The sequence below is a fragment of the Notothenia rossii genome (genome assembly GCF_949606895.1).
Source record: "Notothenia rossii genome assembly, chromosome: 7".
Lineage (NCBI taxonomy): Eukaryota > Metazoa > Chordata > Actinopteri > Perciformes > Nototheniidae > Notothenia > Notothenia rossii.
In genome coordinates, this window is record NC_136905.1 from 32,040,841 (window position 1) to 32,063,316 (window position 22,476).

Consider the following 22,476-nt stretch of genomic DNA (forward strand, 5'->3'; position numbering starts at 1 on the left):
TACTTCCTGGGTACTCTGACATGGGGATACCCAGAGGTCACACCCTCTGCCAGCATTTCACGAATCAAAGCTTCACAAACCTTTCAGCGATTCATGACGGATATGCACAGTATAGGGCACTGAAGAACGATGCTGTTCCTACTTTGTTTGGACCAGCGGGAGATTCGGGTACACAACCTGTAAGTATTCATTGTTGTTTGTGTATTTATGATGTTTAAAACAAACAAGGTATCTACCACGACTGTTTAAATGGGTAAACGTTTTTCGGACTGCTAAGTTGGGATCGCGGAGAAATGCTCTCCGCAGACCCATGCTCACAGCGTTATAAACTTTTTTCTTACTCAATATCAAGCCACACTTATTGTTTTTACTTTGGCTGTGAGTGTTTGTGTTTGCTCAGGATGAGTTTTGCTTGTTCTCGCTGTATCGCCGACACGGAAGCCTGTCTGCAGCTGCGAGCAGCAACGAGCCTCTCAACGTCCCGACCAATCAGAGCACACTGGGCTCACAGGGAGAGGGGGGCAGGAGCTCCAACAAGCCGTTTAGGACAGAGAGTGAATACCGGTGAATACACATACTATACAGAGATGCTGTATGAGAAACCAATGTGAGTTTGGAAAATTGCACGGTATAAATCTATTTTAGTATACCTCAACAATGGAATTATGATCAGTAGAAATAGCCATGACATGGGACCTTTAATACTTAAAGTAGTAACAGAGCATTAATACCAAGACCAAGGAACACACCATTAGCTCACTACAGTCGGGTGGGGTTACAGATTACAGTCAAAACAAAGACTAGCACATCCACTCTGTAGTGAACAGAAATGTTTAATCAGTTCAAGAAATACTTTGAAATTACTGTCAAGAATAAATGAGTTAAGTCACAGAATAAATCTCAAAAATGTACTTTGAAGAAAGCAATTTACAGAGCTGCATCTAAATAGTCAAATCAGGACCAATCCGAATCGGCTATTGAACACACAGGTAAAACACTCACTTTAAGATGGGTTATCGATGAATCGTAGATCCACCTGAGGGGAATTCTCTTTCAATGGCTGTGCTTGGTGCCGGGATGACAGGCCAATTCTGTGCAACCAGAACCAGACTTTCACAATTTAAAATAAATCTCTGCTAGTGGATTAAGTTTGAACAGATTCTCTATTTTAAAAACGTTGCATCATCATTTACATTTCTGATTTCTCTGAAATAATAATAATATTCTCATTTTCTTCGATTTTGACTACTGGCTGTTCTCATGAGTTCATAAATATTTGTATTTTGAAGGAGAATACAAAAAAAAGACACGAAAATGTTCCGGAGACACGATCATTTTCCGGAAACAAATTCAAAACCCTACACATTGTACTATTATGGACTTCTACATCTAACTCTGTTTAGTTTAGTAGGGAATATCAAGAGACATTGAGAGGTTTTATTTAGTATATTTTTCCCTCTCTTTTCATTTGGCACTCATCATTTATAGCAAATGTGGTTTCCTTCTTCAGGTTTCTTTATGTCCCATGTATATGGTTTAAGTAAATGCGGCTCTGCCCCCTAGTGCACACACAAATGTTCTGTCCATGTACAATGACAGACACCTATGTGAACGTGTGCACACATCGTCAGTTATTGTTTATAGACTTACAGTCAAAAAGACATGTTCCAGGCTTAACAGAGCGTTTGTGGGATAAGTAAGAGCCCAGGCAAAAAAAGAAAAACAACATTCCCTCCATTCAACCCCCACACACCTTGCTCCAGTGCTCCACGGGAGGAAAAAAGAGGAATAAAATAGTGACCCCGCCACTAGCAGCTCTCTTTTTTCCCCCACTGTTCTCCTCTTCCTCCCCCTTGCCGCGTGAAATCAAATTTCCATGTGGCTCCCGTATCTGTTGCACAGCGAGGTGATTTATCAGGGATGCAAAGAGCATGCAGAAACAATCTTTATTACATCCATTTCCTGCTTGTCAGCCGGGATCATGTTGGCTGTTCATTAAAGGCGCGGCGCAGGTGAGGAGAATGCATCCCGATGCCTTGATAGATTGTCTGCTCCCCTGTGGTGACAGCAGCTGGATGGATTGAACAGCGGGGGGCAAGGAGGGAGGAAAAAAAGCGCTGACTCCGTCGCTCCCCCTGTCAGACACACTTTTACATCGCCGGCCAGTGTCATTTCTACCAAACAGCCACACATGCATAAGCACACTCCTCCTGACACTCTTTGGACTTGAGCCAGGATCCAGCTTTAACGCACGGATGCATACAAAGCATGAGTGTGATGTAAATATACACAAGTTTCTCCTATTATGAAGGCGTCTCTCTCTGCTAAAAACACCAGCCTGATTAAAACCCTATAGGAATATAATACACAGCATTATTCATATAAATTCAGAGAAATTATTCATATAAATATTAACTTTAATAAACAGGAATTACACCCTTACAGGTCCTTTTGTGTTGCTTCCTTTTCACTTTGTTTAGCTACCTGTCTTTGTTGCTCGGTGGTGAAGGATAATCATGATAATCATGCTCTTAGTTTGTGCTACCTCAACAGCAGCCGGCTGTGTTCAGTGGAGTGTGAGAGTGTGCGTGTGCGTGTGCGTGTGTGTGTGTGTGTGCGTGCGTGCGTGCGTGTGCGTGTGTGTGTGTGCGCGTGCGTGAGTGCGCAGAGAGATTCTGGAAATTATGGTTTGTTGTGTTTATATAATGGAAAAATACAGTGTGGGCTCAGAAAGCAGTAACAGTTATATGATTGTTTCTACATAAGTTAACACATATTACTACGTTCATATGTGTATAATATAGTTTTCTTCAGTATCAATTATTTAAATGATAGAGATGTTCTTTTTATCTAACATTTGAATCGGGTTTTTTTTATTACAAATAAGATCATTCATTTAATACATTGTTGATTTAGATAATACATGTTTTTTTATTAATTTAATAATTATCATTTAGAATAAAGAATAAAACGTTCGGTGTAAAAAACATTCAAGTAATATCTTTCATTATCAAAGATATTTAGTTTAATATCATTTAAATGATAGGAAAACATGACATTTCTATACTGTATGTAAGCGGCTGAAAATAAAATGATTTTCACTTTCCTGTAGTGTGCTATATGGACTTTAGTGCATTTAAATGGTCTTCAAAGGCTGAAATCCGAAAGTTCCCTCTAAAGTGTAATCAACATTGTTGTATGTAATATACGCTGACAAAGAAAACTACGTAAAAAAAAAAGCACAGTCTTAAAAAGTATTAATTATGTTATCCAAATTGACTTCCATCCATGGTATCTGTAGTTCAACAGTATGACAGTAGAGTAAATGCTTTCCATGCTGTACGGACACAGCTCATTAAGTCAATCAGCGGAGGCCGTAGAACATCAAAATACAGCTCTGCCTCTTACAGCAACTACGTAAGCCTTCATAATCAGCCATAAAATGTTTTATCACACCTCCTACATCAACAGATAAACACATGCAGCATAACAACATACAGTAAATATGGCTCTGCGTCTATATTAGGCTCACATTATTCCCTCTGTGGACTGGTTTTCAAGGTACGACTATAAAATCCCACCATCTTCATCTCATTCTAATTCCCTTTAGATAAATAGAGAAGTGCTACAATGTGTACATCTGCTACAGAGGGCACTAAATAGAGGATTGGCTGAAATGGCTGTTTACATGTGTACAGTATGTCATCATTTGATGTTCTGAAAAGAAGACAGCATTTGCACTCGGTGTGACATAAAACTACTACGTGAATGCAATCTGTGCTCAAAAAGCTTAATGAGTGATCTTTGACACTGCTCCATTTTCTTTCCCTCTTATCTTTTTCACTCCATCCATCCATGATTCTACCTCCCAACCCCATCTTATTTTTAGCCTGTGTCTCCGTGTACCAATGACATGTAATGACAATGGCGTAAGCACCAATCGATATTGGAGTGCTTTTGGGATGCTCAGGCAGCAGGGACAGAGGCCTGTGTTGAAAGCAGGGTGACAGGGACACTGTGGGGCTGTGGTGGGGTAAGGTAGAGCAAGGTGGATGCCATTTCACTGATGAGTATATCTAACCCACTCCTGGCTAATGAGTGCTGTTTTTTCTGATGTGCTTAATGTGACAGTTGTCATTTATTTCTCATATGAAAGGGTCTAAGGCCTCATTTCTTAAAACATGCGTAAAACAGAATCTAAATGTGTGCGTAAAGAATAACTTGTAGACAGAAGTAGCAGCTGAGATACAAATAAAAGATACTGTAGATATATTTTTTTGTCATTTTGCTTTTCTTAATGAGTAGTTGGTCAATAAAACATTGAAAAAAGCCCATAGCACTATCTTAGAGCCAAAGGAGATGACATCGAAAGTCCTTTTGTGTCTGACCAATGCAGAAAGATGTTCAGTTTACTAAGAGGTAAGACCAAGGAAAGCAACTGAGAATCAAGCACATTTAAATAAATACATTACAATAATAAATCCATTATCATACTAGTTTCTGTCCATTGCTACCTTATTAATATTTAAAATAAAATGATATGTTCTCTTAAATAATTAAGGATCTTAGCTCATCACTCACTTTTTTTACAAGGTCGACAGTTGTTTTTTGTGTCTGCACAAACAGACTGTCTAAGCAATCATTACACTTGTGTACCACTAGGGATTTGTTGGTACCCATGGTCAGAAACAGTTATTAAATGGACACGCATGTTTGGAGAGCATAGATTGTTTCATTTGCCCGAGTTAGTGAGTCGTTGTATAATCTAAATGTGTTGCAATTCATTACTCAGATCATTAAAACAACACATTGATATCTTTTCCAGAGTTGTCGTATCAACTCATTTTCTCAATTCTTTAGACATAACTAGAATGCACCACTAATTCCCAAAGAGAATGTGCCTCCACCCTGTAATTCGGACACACTTCATGATGTAACAGGTTATTCCTTGGCCTATGCTGCACCGTTTCACCAAGTTTCATGAAAAACGGCCAGTCGTTTATCCTGTAATCCTGCTGACAGAGAGAATCCAAAACAAAAACATATGCGGCAGTAAAAAGCGTACACAACATTTTGTAGGCTGTCAAATGAGGCTTCAGATTTGATTGAGCGTTGTCTTTAAGGGTCATGCTGATGTCCATGAAGAACAGAAATCAAATGAATGGGGCAACAGTGATCGTTTGAAGAAGGAGAGGCTATAGAAAAAACAAAGACAAGCACACAAATTGAAGGTGGCATGGTGAATGTGATTCACCACTTGTGCAGGAGCAACCCCAGATGCCAATTACATTACCTCTAAAACAGAGGGATTGGATTGAAGGGTGGAGATATAGAAGGAGAAAGAGGAGGAGGTGAAGTGGGGGGCTTTCACTCAAAGAAAAATAATTTATTTCATTGTGATATTAAAATCAATAGCATCGATTGAAAGGTGGCTAAAGGTGAGCGTGTACATGATCCTTCAGCTGTGAGAGGCAGAGAGCGAGGGAGGAAGGGAAAGGGAAGGAAAAAAAGAAGAAGGGTGGCCAGAGGAAAGAGTCGCCTCCTAGTTAACAAAGAGGGAACAGGAAGAAGCAAACCAAAAGAAAAGAGAAAGAAAGAGGTGGAGAGAGAAGGAGTGAGGGAGCTGTTGCCCGGTGGAATCAATACAGAGAGGTGGAGCGGAGTACAATAGCCTCAGAGGAGAGAGGAGATTCAGTGGTGCAAGTCTAATACTCTCACACACACACACACGCAAACACACACGCGCAAACACACACACACACAAACACACACACACTCACCCCCTCTCTGAATCCTTTTTACTCTTGCTTTCGCCTGACATTTCCCTCTATATCCTTCCTCTATTTAATTTCATTCTCTTTTTCTTTCGCTCGCTTGCTCATTTTGTATCCAAGCTTACACACACACACACACACACACACACACACACACACACACACACACACACACACACACACACACACACACACACACACACACACACACACACACACACACACACACACACACACACACACACACACACACACACACACACACACACACACACACACACACACACACACACACACACACACACACACACACACACACACACACACACACACACACTAGCTGTCTGTATGCAGAGGGATGCATGGCAAAGCAGTCCACCATAATAGCAGCATCTTTCATCAGTCATGTCAGAATGAACACACATGTATGGAGTGTAGAAAAACACACCCCCACACAAATATGCCGTTTCTTAGTACAATGACACTTTTTAAGACATTTTCCGAGTCCACTTCCACACACTTACTGCAGAGTCAGAGGCACTTGGATGCGGAAGGAGTGTCACATGAACACTTTAGCGCACACATACAAAACAGCACGCTCCAACTCTACTCCAGCTCTATCAGCACTTGAGACTAGTGAGGCTTCAATTAGTTCTTGATGAATGAGTCCATAAGATGCCGCTCTCTCATTTCCCTTGTTGCCAGATATCCCAGCAATCAGAGAGAAATGAATTCTCATTGTGGCGTGACTGAGACGAAGATGACGGTGGTGGTGGAGGAGCTGGAGCACCAACATAAATCACTCACCCTCTCCACCGAGCACCAGAGTTCAGCTTAATCACACCAAACTTGACGAGACTTTGTACATTTAAATACTTTTTGGGTAGTGCTCGTCTTAGCTTGAAAACTAACTGGGTTATTCAATTACCTAAGAAACCTTTATTTACTCAAAATGTTAGTTGTCTTAAAGAGGCCCTATTATGCTTTTTGGGGTTTCCCTTTCATGTAGTGCAGCGGTTTTCAAAGTGTGAGGCGCGGGGGGCGCCAGAGAGCTTCAGGGGAGGCACAGCGTAATAAAAAAATAACGAGAAACAGTGAAATCTAGCAAGTTAACTTCAGCTAACTTTATGCGAGCGGCAACATGGATCGATTTTTAGTTAAGTTACCTAAAGTGAGAGAGGAGACAGCGTCTGGCAGAAAACGGAGGAAGTATGACCACGATTATTTGAAGCTAGGATTTTCATGGACCGGTCCTTGCAGGGGCGAACTGGCCATCTGTGTGTTCTGGAGAATCACAGAACGGCTGGTCGTCAGCGGGCCGTTGACGGCCGGCTCGGTTCGCTGACGGCTGGCACCGCCCTCTATTTTAATTGCAATAATACTTACTTTGATCTAAAGCAAGTACCGGTCAAGGCTGCAGCCAGAGGATGATTTGCGTTTATTCCTGTCTACATTGCATCCCCGCATCATCCGCCTGTGCGCATCAAAGACGCAGACTCATTGTTCCCACTAAAGTAGGGGTGAGTGTAATAAGGAGGTAAAGTTGACGTTCAGTGTGTTGCCGGGAGCATATAAGGATTTATCCACGATGTTGAAAATGTTAAAAAAAAATTAAAAGATAAAGATAAAAAGTTTTTAAAAAGTTGTTGTTTAATGTTTTAAGGAGGTGACGCTACTCAGCCAATCAAATCGGTGCAGTCAGTGAGTCAGCACGATAGATTCAAACACAGAGACGAGACAAGAGGAGAGAAACAGTCGGAGTAATTTCAAATGGCGTGCTCAAAAAAGAGAAAGGTAGATAGCGAAAACAGAGCATTTAATCACATGTTCTCTTACTGGACATCTTTGAAATCCCCCTGTATAATAGCAAAAATAATTGGGAGGGGAGGCGCGGCTGTTCTTATGTTCTCTGAGGGGAGGCTCACCTTCCCACACTTTGAAAACCCCTGATGTAGTGTGTTATATTGATTTCTGTGCATGTAAATAGTCTGCGAGAGCAAAAATCCCAAATGTTCGTCCAGAGGGAGTTTCCCTCCCACACAACGCCTCCATTGAACTCCTTTGTTTACTTCTGTAACATAGTGACATCACTATTCAACACTTGCGCTTCTTATGGGTAGCGCTTCAACACACTGTACATGATAGACTAAGAGGCAGGTCATCTCTAACGGTTGACGAATCACAACAGAGCCGGCCAGCTAACCAATCAGAGCAGACTGGGCTCTGGTTTCAGACAGAGGGTGAAAAGAGGTGCTGCAGCACAGGTAGTATGAGAAAAATAAAGACGTTTTTGAACAATAAAGCATGAAGACATGTCACAGTAGAGACACACAATACTAATATGAACCTGAAAATGATCATAATAGGGCCCCTTTAATGTATTAAGCGGAAAATGTTATTGTTAATATTGAGAAACCGAGTGGTACATACCCAAAAAGAACACAAGCAAGATGAGTTCTGTTACAAACTAATATTTCTTTGCTTGTAAAGTCCAAAATATTTCACAATATTCTTAATTTGTGTACCTATTTAAAAGATCATACAGTGTGTATTGCATTGAAGGTAAGACTCACCATCATCTATGATGCTGACCACCACTCCAGCTCCGGTGATGTTGTTGCTCCAAACTGGCATCACATTCAGGTCCAACCCACTGCTGTACTGGCCCTGTGCAAACTAACCCACAAACACAGCATTATTATTAGAGCTTGAACATGATGACAGCAATGAGATTGTTAAACCTAACCCCGAATGCATTGCTGACTAGTAGTAGATGTCTTTTGAGGGCTCTTAAAGACTTGATAAAGCGCTATATAAATAGTCCTTTTACCATTGAGTGTGTGGCATTCCTTACATGTCGTTTTTTACATATTTGACCTGTCCTGCTTACCTCCTGACCCTTGATCAGACCCTTTCTCCTACATATGAGATAATAACCCTTCCCAAATCTCATCTCCACATTACGCTGTCATGTAGTGTTGCAATTAAAAACAGTATGGGTCCTAAGGAGCCCAGGGAGTTCATTAGGAAGTCAGACAGAACTTTCATCCCTGCAGCTCAAACTACAAACATACCCACTCTCAAACAAACACATGAACAAATCTACATACATGTGCAGAACAAAAACAGCAGCATGGTGATGCTAGAGAGTCATGGTTGCAACTCCCATGAGCTTTAGTGGCCCCATAAACATCTATTCACTTAAATATACTACCACTTACATATAAATATAATAACACACTGTTCCTATACAACTTTACATGATACAAATGCACACACATATTATACACAATAGATCCACACTCAGGGAGTGAACAAACTGTTTTACCAAAAATGTCAGCAGCTGTCCACACACATGCACGAACACACACGACCAATTTCATATTCGAAGTGACTGTTCCAAGAGGCTTCAACTCTGTTGTTGTTATCATGATGAAGAGAGAGAGGAGAGGAAGAGAGTGCACAATGGGGAAAAAATGGCTCAGTAAGGGGTAGTGCATATCTGCGTGTGCGTGTGCGTGTGTGTGTGTGTGTGTGTGTGTGTGTGTGTGTGTGTGTGTCAGTGCGTATGTCTGTGCAGGTGTTCAGGGGGTTTGCACCTAGGGAATGATGGTTTGTAGTGTGTGAGAATAAAGCAGATGAATAGAAGCAGCTAGCATGCTAACGTCCACCAGAGCACGGGGACCGGCCCTTGGGAGGGAGCAGACACACACACACGGACATTCACACGGACACACACAGGTGCAAAAAAACTGAAACACTCTTCTCTTTTTTTACTTGGTTATAAGCCAACATTGGGGCATCTTGAACGCTGACTCACTTCACACTCCCTGTCATGAAGTGAAAGTCAACAACACAGGCATCACACTTACACACACACAAAATCGTGCACAGAATAATTATCATTCTCTGAAGCAGTGGAACACAAGCAATCCTATCTCTCCAGCAAATATACTCATCGACACACACACACACACGAATATATACATACAGAGTTGTAAAAAAGTGAATGCACAAAACACACACATGCAACAACAAAACTATCTCTCTGCCTTTATTTTGGCTGCCCCTCAGTTATAGCACACAACACACTTTTTACTCTCCCTCACACACATGTACATCATCCGCAGCAAGCACGTCCAGGATGATGTATGGATTTCAGCAGCTTTGAACAAGCTGGTCTCAGCCTATAAGCAACGATGCAATGGAGTCCACTTGCCGTGTGTGTGTGTGTGTGTGTGTGTGTGTGTGTGTGTGTGTGTGTGTGTGTGTGTGTGTGTGTGTGTGTGTGTGTGTGTGTGTGTGTGTGTGTGTGTGTGTGTGTGTGTGTGTGTGTGTGTGTGTGTTTGTGTACGGCTCACTCATGACATACACACCAGCTTCTAGCTAACATACACACACATACAAGCCTGGTCCTGGCAGGCTACCAACCCTGAGCAGATTACTGACCCTCAATCAATATCCACGTCCACCAGAGGCTGATTAAACACAACAGAAGGAGAGCAGGGGAGGAGGGCAAGAGAGGGGGGAAAGGGTAGGGAGGGCTCAATTTCAGAAATGGTTTACATTTTTTTTTATCATTGAGGAAATGGCGATGAATGTGTTCATGCAATTCGCTATATGGTTAGCGTTAGCTTTAAAAATGTACTTATCCATTAACAATCTTGTCAATTAAGATTACGATTTTAGACCATATGCGACGAATCGTACTCTGGTAGAGAAGCTGTGTCAGATTTTCTGCCTCGTTTCATATCCCTCCTCCCTCCCTCCCTCCATAGATGTCTCTGCCACTCTCCGCCCTCATCCTGACTCTCACCCCACCATCTTGCCCCGAGAGCTGAGGTATCAATCAATTTATTGCCGTGGTGAATTTGTAGCCCCGCCTCTCTCCCTCCTGCCTCTGTCAGATTACACCCTTGCACGTCAGTCAAGAACATCCTGTGTGTGTGATTGGCTAAGCCCAGGAGCATGCTATGTGAGTGTTTGTGTAGGGATACTTGGCAGTACCCTAAAAATCTGTTCAGGTGTAATACAATTATGCTTGTCGACTATAATCTTGCAATGTTGGAAATATTGAAGTTCACACAAATGTTATGGGAACTGGGACACAGTAATATGTAAAAGAAACATGGAAATACAAATATATTTGTAGAAAGGAAAAAAAAGAAATTCGATGAGCTGTCTGATTGCTCCTTGAAATAAGACTGGCAGCAGATAGATTAATACTTTAAATAAACATTTTTCGGAAACATATGTTTCTCTATGAAGAACTGTGAGCAAGGTATGTATTGAACAGGACATTCTAATTTAAAAGTGGACCCACTATGCCATATTGGGAAAGTATATTTTAGGGCCATACCTATACAAAACATGTGAAGTTTTTTGCTTAAAATACCAAACAGATCACCCATTGTAGCCATGCCTCATACTGCTCATACCCCTCTTTTGAAACCCTGTTAGAGAAACGCGGATTTTGGGTCCTTTCTGGCAGAGCTTGAAAAAGAAAAAAAGAGGAGGCGGAGCTAATGCCTGATCAGAATTCTACCGGAGATAAAGTTAAATTCTGCTGTGATAAAACGCCATCCTGTTCTAAACCACATTAAAGATTATTTCTGAAACAGTATGGAGCTCAAATGCTTTTTCTCTTGCAGGTTTATCACAAGGTGAATTCCACACACTCACAGCCTGGCTATGATTTTGTGTGCACAGGCTGAGTTCCGCGGTGTCTCGCTGTCTCGCAGACCCCACGGTTATGGCTAGAAAGGATCCGTCTAGTGTAAATATGACGTCACGTTCTCGTTGTAACTCTTGTTGTAATCGGAGCGGCTCGGAAACACATCTACAGCAGTAAAATGATGCAACATACACATTAATGCAGCAGCAATATTAATAGTGAAACATCAGAATTAATAGTAAAACACTGCAAGGGAACATTGTATTGTACCAGGAGCTATCTTGGGACTTTTACTGCGACAACGTTGACTTGCCTGTGAATAAAAAATAAACCATAGTGTTGGTGATCTACTGTGTTGTCATTCTTCTTTGAACACCAACAAGACCGCTAACACCTTATTTCAAAAATCACACTCCTTGTCATTGACATAATTAATAGATAGTTTAGCTTCTCACCATCATTTGCTGTGGCCAACTGATCTTAACGATCGTAACTGAAAGGCTGCCTGCCAAACGTAAACATTCAGCCAAACTTTCGCGAGAGTTTTACACAAGACGGATCCTTTATAGCCATAACCAGACCCCACGCGGCAACCAGGAAACGACACCAGTAACCCAGCTCTCACTGTCCGCTCCTCGAGCCTCAAAGGGCGGAGCAGCGAGCCCCGCAACGTCCCGCCAACACGGCACCCAGACCCCACGCAGCATTGTCATCGGTTTGTCATTACTGGTGTCATTTTCTGGTTGCTAACGCCATTGTAACACATAATCACTGATGTTCTTCTGTAACGGTTGTTTACTAATCAGAACAGAGTGGGCGAGCTGACCAATCAGAGCAGAGTGGGCGAGCTGACCAATCAGAGCACAGTGGGCTCATAGGGAGGGAGGGGGGGCAGGAGCTACAACAAGCCATTTAGAACAGAGAGTGAATACACTTACTGTAGGAGCCAATTAACACTGGGTATAAAGGTAGGAACCTATGTTTGTTGGTGAGAGGTTCCGCTGGAAGGCCATACAGTTTTTGACCACACACGGACCACAGACACACAGAGAACACACACACACGGACCATACACAGAGAACACACACACACGGAGCACACACACACAAACACGGGATTACAAACAAACAGAAAAGGTATTGTGTAAACCGTAGTATTGTGTAAACCGTAATATTGTGTGGTGAATGATGGAAAGAAACCAGTAAAAAGGGAAATAAATGGACTGTTTCGAACTGGAAACTTTGTTTCTGACTTTTATTCGGCAGCAAACAAGGTGTGCGTCAATTACACCAACAAAGCAGATCCTCAGAGGCTTAAAGCGTTGGCTTTAGCCTCTACACATACTATACAAAGAAGCTGTGATATTGGAACATTGAACAAAGTAAATCTATTCTAATAGACCTCAACAATGGAATTATGATCAGTAGAAATGGCCAGGTCATGGGACCTTTAAAAAAATGTTTGAGAAGAATTGCAGTCATTATTGAATGAAGGGAGAACATTTTTAAATGAATTCACTTGGCAATTTTGGTTCATTGTTGCCATTATTTTTTAGAATGGGAGGCATTTAAGCTATAACACACTTTTTTTGCCTCCTTGATTGTGTGTTATGGGGCAAATACTCAGACTGATGTTATTGTAGTACTTTACTGTAACAATTCTTACATTTTCATATAAAAACATATGTGTTGTACTGCTGTTGTTCTGCACCAACACATATTGTCCAAACCATGTGAACAAAACAGTTTTGAAGGGATGATGTTGTATGTAGCAGCACAGTTTGTGTGTCAGTGTTGCTCCGAGCCTCATCAATCCCCGACATCTGTCTCAGTTCAACATGGACAACCCTTTCACCTCGTCTCCCTCTTCCTCCCCCTCTCTTTTCTACTTCCCTCTCTCTTCTGTCTCTCTCTCCAGTCACACATGAAAGCCTGCCTGACTCCGGCCTGTCAAAGGAACATCCTTCACCATGAAGAAGAGATGAGAGAGGAGAAAGCTTCCTGATCAGAACACACAAAGAAACGCACACCCACCAGTTCCCACTGCATGGGCCAGAGCGGGTCATTGAAGGTGAGGGACTGGTCACTCTTTTTCTTCTCCTCCGGCTGCCTGTCAGTTGCTCTCCTCTGGGAACCTGTAAGCACACAGACCCATCATGTGTGGAGTTTTTTTTTCTTGTTTTGAACTCTGACTTCAGGAAGTCCCTGGTCTCCAACCAATGGTGAAAGGCCTCCCAGATTCCCCTTCTCTCCAGTGAGGTGGAATACTGCGGGTAGATTAGCATATCATTAGCATACCATTAGCATCTCATTGCTGCGGCACAGCTTGGCTTGCTGTCTGTCGATGTGCTATCGGCTCATCAAGGCCTGCACCTCTTCATTTTCCCCTCTCTCTCTCTCTCTCTCTCTCTCTCTCTCTCTCTCTCTCTCTCTCTCTCTCTCTCTCTCTCTCTCTCTCTCTCTCTCTCTCTCTCTCTCTCTCTCTCTCTCTCTCTCTCTCTCTCTCTCTCTCTCTCTCTCTCTCTCTCTCTCTCTCTCTCTCTCTCTCTCTCTCTCTCTCTCTCCTCTCTCTCTCTCTCTCTCTGCATTTTCAGCACTGCACAGCACCCCATCTCACTGCCATCCACACTTTTCTCTTTCTCAAATGATGGATATGAATCTGTTTGTTTCATAACACACCGTATGTATTGCAGAATTAATTAAGATCACACTAGTTAGGAAACCTTGTTTCTGAAATGACTGGAATAAAACAAAGCACACACATGAGCATGAATATATTTCAAGCATTAGTATGAATATGGGGGGTAATTAGTGTTAATATAGAGGGTTATGGTACATGTACTGATCCTAAATTAAATAAATTGCTTATGAGATTCTCTGTGGTTTAGTACTCCTTCTGTAACAAGTTATTATGGACACAGTAGCCTACACTTTTAGTTGTAAGTCTTTTTTTGTGTGCAACATAAATTATAAAGTCACAATCTATAACTTGTGCAAAGACAGCTTTCAGGATGGTCATTGCAAATCATTATTATTATTTAGATGATTTTTTGGGAGCATAATGGTTTCAATTTAGGGACAGTGACGCAAATCAAATAGAGGTGAAGTAAGCATAATTACATCCAATACAACATTTGGGTTACCCAAAAAGACTAACAGAGATAGAACATCAGCCGTATCAACAGTATGATCAGGCATGGTCAAAAATAAAGACGAGATTAGGCTATTGACCTATAAAAAAGTGATAGAACCCAATGTAAAAGTGAATTTGTTATAGAGCGAAACTTAAGTTTGAGATGTTCCAGTATGTTGGTATCAAGGTAAATCAGGGTATATGTCATCCATACCAGCTAAAATAACAGATCAAATGCTGATCCTGTCTTTACTGTACTGTGTTTATAGTCCATCACAAACTGCTAGTGTTGCAACACTGCACTACACTACAGCAGCCTACAGTATGAACACATTTAGGCATCACTAATAAATGTTAAATTCCATGATTGACCTAATGGCAGTAATACTAAAATGTTGATTCTGTAACAACACTGTACAATTATGAGTGGACCAAGTGTCTCTTTTGTTCCAACAACTTATCTCCTCATCGAGTTAATAGTTCTGTCTGTTATGTCAATGTGTCAAATTCATATTGGATCAATATAAGGTGAAAATAAGTATTGGATTTGAATAGATGTATATATCCAGGAGTAAAAAAGAAGGATCTGTACTGCTGCAAACTGAGAATGAACCTTTAAAAAAAAGAAAAGAAATGTGAATCAAATCACAAAAAACATTTAATAGCATAATTATTACTGATTATACCGAGTACACTCATATCGGTAAGGATCCACACATGAATTAAATAGCTTGAAACACAGACCTAAAACACTACCAAACCCAGTACGATTCGGGAGAGCCTAATAAAGCGAATAATAAATACAATAATATTCAAAAATAAGCTCTTTTCTATTTTGCTGAGATTGAGATAAGAAGATCCATACCAGTGTCAAGCTATGGAGCTAAAGCCATGGTCAAATGAGCTTAGCTTAGAATAGCATAAAGACAGAGAGGTTCATCGTCTATATAGGTCAAAATGACTTCACAAAGATCTCTAGAACAACATATGTGACACACATAAAGAAAGCCAAAGCTACCTACATACATGGAATTAACCCATATGTTTTGCATATAGAACTGTATGTTTACACACAAATTGGTCTTTGCTGTGACTGTAGATACAAGATGCTTTCTGACAGAATTCTAACAGCAAATTTGATTTGAAAGCCACTTCAGATTTCAAGGATGTAGACTTTAGAAAGGATGAACATCTCACCATCAAAAAATACTTAGTGCCATTTTAGTTTAAAAAAAACAATTTGTCTTTTAACATTTATTTGTGTCAGCTTATAAGAGGGAACAGCCATGAGTTGACAGTGTTTGTTTGTTTGTTTGGCTAAATGCTGTTCAGCAGCGCTCCTGTTTTAAATGTGTACTATTGAAAGTAATTATACTGACACCTTGTTACAGGACTTACATTATCTAAAGACCAGTGACTTGTCAGTTATACTAGAATGTCTCCTTATATATAAGTAAGTAAGTGTACAATCATGGATAAGATACTACTGTATATCTAAGTGTGCATCTAGCTAAAGTATATAACTGGCTGTTTCTTTAAAGTTTTTTAATTTCATAGTTTAGAATTGTTTATTAACTTGTTAGTTTATTGTTTTTTGTCAACAGCTTTAGTTCCTTTTAGAAAGGGCAGATTAGTAAGGTCTCTGTCCAGAGAAGTACATTGCTTAGCTTCCTAAATATACTCCTGTCTATTTCTCTAAACCATGCTGACTACTGCAGGTAATATAGTGACTATGGATGAGTTGCTCAGTCACAACCCCTCTTCAAACAATACAAACATTCCTTCAATTTAGTGGAGGTCAGCAAAAACAAAACTTTTAGCTATGAAAAAACGTCAGTGGAAAGAAGTGTGTTACTCAGATCTTACTGTGAGGGGTTCTGAGGTCCAGTCCTCTCACAGGGACCCGCTTGTCTCTGTAATGACTGTGCTGCCTCTGCACCCAGTGAACCTGGAATCACAACAACAAGATATGCATTACTCTGAGGAAAATGTGAATTCACATATGTTGACTTGATTGAATCCAGATGCTATCAAATCCCTTTCAACTATCTCCTTAAAATAATGAACCCATACCAAATGTATCATCTCCCAGATTACTGTCAGAATTTGAAATACATGGTTGAATTGAAACCAAACTACTTGGTTACATTTAGTAGATTAAGATGACAGTTTAGTTTAAAATAATATATATGGTATTTAAGTTAGGCAGACAAGTTAAGGATGTTATGTTGTGCACATTTTTTCATTTCATACAGGACACAAACAGTGTTGTCCTCCATTTTAAATATTTCCAAAACAAACAAAGTTTGTACTCAAACATAATCGACTATGTAGTTTTGATACATGGAAACTACATTTTGAGCAAGACAAGCTTTCACTAGCCAATTAACTATTTGCTAGCGCTCCAAGACCTCTAAGCAGTTGACCAATCATAACAGAGCCGGCCCAGCTAACCGTCAGAGCAGACTGGGCTCTGGTTTCAGACAGAGGGTGAAAAGAGGTGCTGCAGCACAGGCAGTATGAGAAAAATAAAGACTTTTGTGAACATTAAAGCATTAAGACATGTCACAGTAGAGGCACAGAATCCAATTTGAACCAGAAAATGAGAAGAATAGGGCCCCTTTAGTGTCCACTCTTTCCAATTGATGCTCATGTACTGCAAGTCTAACAATCTAAAACCATTTCTGAAGTCTTATTTTAGCCTTGTCTAAGGATGAAACCAAAACAGTGAGAAACACTGAAAAAAACAGGCTGAATATTTGTGTTCTTTTCTGTTTTCCTCTACTTTAAAAGAGAGGGAAAATCCATAGCACAGGAAGAGTTGGGTACCTTCATGGAGGAGAGTAAAAGGTTTCCTCTTCATTAGTTCAAAGAGGACTCGCTCGCCTCTCCCCTTTGCAGTCCATTGTCCTGGGTTAAAAGCAACGAAAACACCCCCACCACCTCCCTCACCTGCACCTCTGTCCTCCACAGCACACACAATATGTTTCATAGGCCGCTGCCGGGAGCTTTGATCTGATAAGAGGCTGGTCCTTGAGAAGGTGGGCGCACTAAATCAAACAACAGATCACAGACACACACAAACACACACATATCAGTGTCAGGCCACTATTGTCCTCTTACACTTAAATCAGAGTGGAAGAGGTTGAAAATAAATACTATTGAGAGGCGGCTGCGGTCTTTTATGTCCTAAAAGCCTGCTTGCTTTATTCCCCCTTCATGTTCTTCAATTAGACTCAATTAACAAGAGCTGGTCTAAACTACCCAAGGAAGACGGGTGCATGGTGGAAGGGGGGGTTGTTAAAGCTAATAACGCTCCATGTGTGATATTAAACACTGAATACCTCGGACAGGAAGTGGATGTGATACGTGTACGATTCCACATTAGGCTGATCAGATTCATTTAAGATAAAATGGCCTCAGTGTAAAATGTTGTTTAGTTTACACGTTTCATGTGATGCCTTATTAAAAAGAGGATACTTTTTACTAGATAACATGGTATTTGTGGATTAATTTAATTAGCTTTAATTTAAATACTACTTTTCAAAAGTTTGGAATCGCCAGCAAGGGCCGCGGACAGCCAAAAGAAAAATGTCTTTCCAAAATATTAAGAGCCGTATGCACCATTGTGTTTCAATAACAATGGGGCCACTCAAGCCTTTCTACAAATAAAAACTCATTCAAATGTGGAAGTGTATTCAGGGGAATAAAGGATTGCAGATTGCTCTTCTGCCCTGCAATATTTTGGGGACATTATATAAATGGAAGTTTCAATGATATAAATATAATTATACACTAAAAACTAACATATTATATATATCAAACAAAGACATTTGTAGATAACAAGGATGATAGTGTGTATATGTGTAAGTGTGTACGCCCCAACTACCTTGTAAAACCCCTCCAGCCCCTCCTCTGGAGGAGCAGCCAGGACACGGTGATCAATACACATGATAGGGAGCTAATCGCTCTCAGTCAAACCAGACCCTGCCAGCTACTAATGGCACACACTCATTGGTGTGTGTGTGTGTGTGTGTGTGTGTGTGTGTGTGTGTGTGTGTGTGTGTGTGTGTGTGTGTGTGTGTGTGTGTGTGTGTGTGTGTGTGTGTGTGTGTGTGTGTGTGTGTGTGTGTGTGTGTGTGTGTGTGTGTGTGTGTGTGTGTCTTAATGGCAGATTGAGACTCTTTAAGGAGTGTTGCTCAAGGTAAGACTCAGGGGATGGGGGGCAATTGACCACACTGTCTGTGACACTGACCCCTCAACTGTCAGCGCATTCATCATCCAGCTGTGACAAATAGGCAACACACGCATACAGACACACACCACACACACACACACACACACACACACACACACACACACACACACACACACACACACACACACACACATAGATTAAAAGTACAGATAAAACCACACAGTACACATCGTACAGTGAAAAATGCAATCACTTGGCAAATAGCACATTTTGCAAACAGAACTTCTTTCAATGACTGCCATACACATGCAACTTCAAATGTAAAGAAAGCAGACATATCTCCCTTCAAAATAAAAGTACTGCGATGCTGTTTTAAAAACAATGCAAATAAAAATAAAAAAACGTGCCAAAACACATGCAAATGAGGAAGCATCTTCACCAGAAAACATTTACCAGAAAACATTTACCAACTTGATGAAACATGTGCAGGGTTTATTAAAGCGCTGCATAAATGAAATTCTGCAAACACAACATGGGAATGCCGCGCTTGTTGAAGTTCGAGGATTATAAAATTGGCCCACTGGAAAACTTAGCTAAAATGTACGTGTTTTTGGCTTATTTTAACAATGTGACCGCATGATTCCTTCCGATATTATTGCAGATCTGCTATAAGCTAGCTAGCTAGCTAACGTAGCTAACCTAGTCATTTCCAATATACTGAAAGCTGTGTGCATCACTTAGAATTTTCCCCATTTTCCTCTTGCAGGGTTCTTTTTAATTGCAGCGTTTCGTTTATTCAGTCTTTTTAGAAAACTCTGCGCCAAGTTGTGAATGTTTTCTAAATGCTTGCACCTGTCAGCCACCGTAGAGATCAGTTTTAAAAAAAACACAAGATAGGTCTATAGAAAATGTTTTCTAGCAGTGAGGAAGAAAAGAGCTGTGGAGCACTTGCATGATGGATTGGCTGAGGTACAACTGACAGAGGCACAATGTGAGTGTGTGGAGGAGAAGAAAGACAGTAGGATGGAGAGAATACAAGTGTGTGTGTGTGTGTGTGTGTGTGTGTGTGTGTGTGTGTGTGTGTGTGTGTGTGTGTGTGTGTGTGTGTGTGTGTGTGTGTGTGTGTGTGTGTGTGTGTGTGTGTGTGTGTGTGTGTGTGTGTGTGTGTGTACATAGTACTCCCATGTCTCTGTATGAATGAGTGGATGCGGTGGATGGCAGGCAGCTGCAGCAGTGTGATACGAGCCGAGTCGCACAGATACCAGGGCTGACATTTTGGGCTTCGCCACCCACCCACGGCCCCCTGGGAAAGTGATGGCCATGGCAGCGGCAGTGGCCACATGCCCCCTCAACCCCCCCCCCCCCCCCCCCCCCCACCTCACCGCCTCCCTCTGCCTGTCAATCACAAAGCTGTGCCTCCTGGGGGTCTGTCAGCCCCAGCCTGGCTCTGGTTGGACCCACGATGCCACGCAGCAGTGAACGCACCACATGACCAACCAACACACAGACACTGATGCACTGCTGATCCCTATCTGGACCCCCCCTCCCGTCCACTCATATACTCTCATTCAATCTCTCATCTGTAACTGCCAAGCTGATAGCCCGGACTACAGAGAGAAAAAAGAAGGAGGAGTGGGGTTGTGGGTGTGTTACTGCAGATTAGAAGATGAACGGTGAAAACTACACAGAGGCACGTAAGAAAAATGTGTGAGCTCTACAGTAGTGAGGGTAGGGAGGGAAAAATTGCATTGAAAGAGAAAGATAAGAGGGAGATACACTTTGGCCCCGCCTCCAGCCTTCTTTTAGGGCACCTCTTGGCCTCTGCTGCCTCACACTCCCTCCATCCACCCCTCCCTACCCACCCACCCACGGGCCCTCTGGTGTGCTGCTCACTCCATTGTGTCAGCCTTCAGAAGTGCTCAGTTTGAGTGGCAGGCCGTCACAGATCAGTTCCCTGCTAAAGCGGCCCGGCAGGCCGGGGTGACGGGCCAGGAAGGGATCTAAGTGGGGTTTATCAGCGCTTCTTAACGCCTCTCCGGATCCCTGACACAAAAGAGAGGGGGTATTAAACATCTAAAGCAAACCAAAAAGCGTGAAAGCTCCTTATAGGGCCGCGGGATTGCGGATGTGACTGGAGTCTTTAAAAATTGCAACAAAAAAACGAAAATAAGGAGAGAGAAAACTATAGGTTACTTACGTAACCCCAGTTCTCAGAGTAACATGAAGTGAGATGTCTCACTATGGGATGCGCCTCATCGCGGAGCAAACAGAAGCATTAATCTCATTACGCCAATCCTGATTGGCTGGTGATCTTGACGTCAGCGTCAGGGAATCCACCCCCTATAAGTAGCTTGCGCTACGCCGCATGCGTCATTCAAAATAAGCACCTCTTCTCGCTTCACCATAGCAAGGAGGGCCGTCTGGTGAGACATCTCACTTCATGTTACTCTGAGAACTGGGGTTACGTAAGTAACCTATAGTTCTCATTCATAACACTCCGTTCGATGTCTCACTATGGGATATTGTAGCTCCCGAATTGCCAGACGAGCTTATCTCAAAAGTCACCAAGACCAACCAGAACTTAACAGTTAGAGCTCTAACTCAGCAGGGGGCCCAGCACTGCATGGGCCACACTGGGAGCAAAGACGTCTAATCTGTAAAAGCGGACAAAAGTGAGCGGCGAGGACCAGCTCGCTGCTGCACAAATGTCTTGGATGGAAACACCCTTGAACAAAGCCCAGGATGTAGCCAGACCACGAGTCGAATGAGCATGCAAACCCGAAGGTGCCTGCAGACCCTGACTCGTGTAAGCCAAAGCAATTGCCTCCACAATCCAGTGAGAGAGCCGTTGCTTAGTAACAGGCTTGCCCTTCTGAGGGTTAGCCCAGGACACAAAGAGTTGGTCATTATGACGAAACTCTTTTGATCTGTCCATATAAGTGCGTAAAGCACGGACTGGACATAGCAAATTCGGCTGCTGTTCCCCGGAGGGACACAGCGGCGGAGGAAATACCTCAATGTCAAAGGGGGTACATGAACCAACCACCTTAGGTATAAAGGCAGGGTTGGGCTTCAGCAACACTCTCGTTAACCCTCGGGCGAACTGAGTGCATGAAGGATGTACAGATAGCGCATGAATGTCACTGACTCGCTTGGCGGATGCCAGGATCAGTAACAGCACTGTCTTGAGTGACAGGTGCTTCATGTCAGCTTCTTCCAGGGGTTCAAATGGGGCTCGAGTGAGCCCATCTAAAACCACTGTCAAGTCCCATAAGGGCACCAGTGACCTGGAAACAGGAAGGAGCCTGCAAGCTCCCTTCATAAAACGGCAGACCAGAGGATGCTGGCCAGCCGTCTTACCCTCAAAACCCACATGGCATGCAGCAATAGCAGCCAGGTAGACTTCGATCGTGGAGAAAGCTCTGTGTTGATCAATTAGGTCCTGTAGAAATGATAAAATCACTCCCACAGGGCATTGAAAAGAGGTGTGCCCTTTTTGAAGGCACTAGTCCTCAAACACCCTCCACTTACAGTCATAAAGAGACCTAGTGGAGGAAGCAGGAGGACCGGAGGCCAAATGTGCGCGAGCGCGTCCACGCCTAATGGTGCGTTTTGATCGCGCATTGAAAAGAAAAGCTGACAGTGAGCATTTTCTTTTGATGCGAACAGATCTACCGCGGCTCGGCCGTAACGCACCC

The 22,476-nt window shown here is 42.2% G+C and overlaps 1 protein-coding gene across 4 annotated transcripts in view; it reads right to left on the minus strand.

The window, feature by feature from the left end:
* Window positions 1-22,476, minus strand: part of LOC307013871 (proprotein convertase subtilisin/kexin type 4-like) — a 246,017-nt gene that overhangs the window by 178,411 nt on the left and 45,130 nt on the right. For all 4 annotated transcript variants that reach the window (XM_079641472.1, XM_079641473.1, XM_079641470.1 and 1 more), the window contains 3 exons: window positions 16,447-16,528; window positions 13,482-13,582; window positions 8,348-8,450 (listed from right to left, as the gene is read on the minus strand). In XM_079641472.1, coding sequence (XP_079497598.1) covers window positions 8,348-8,450; window positions 13,482-13,582; window positions 16,447-16,528 — 286 coding nt within the window. The remainder of the gene's footprint in view (window positions 1-8,347; window positions 8,451-13,481; window positions 13,583-16,446; window positions 16,529-22,476) is intronic.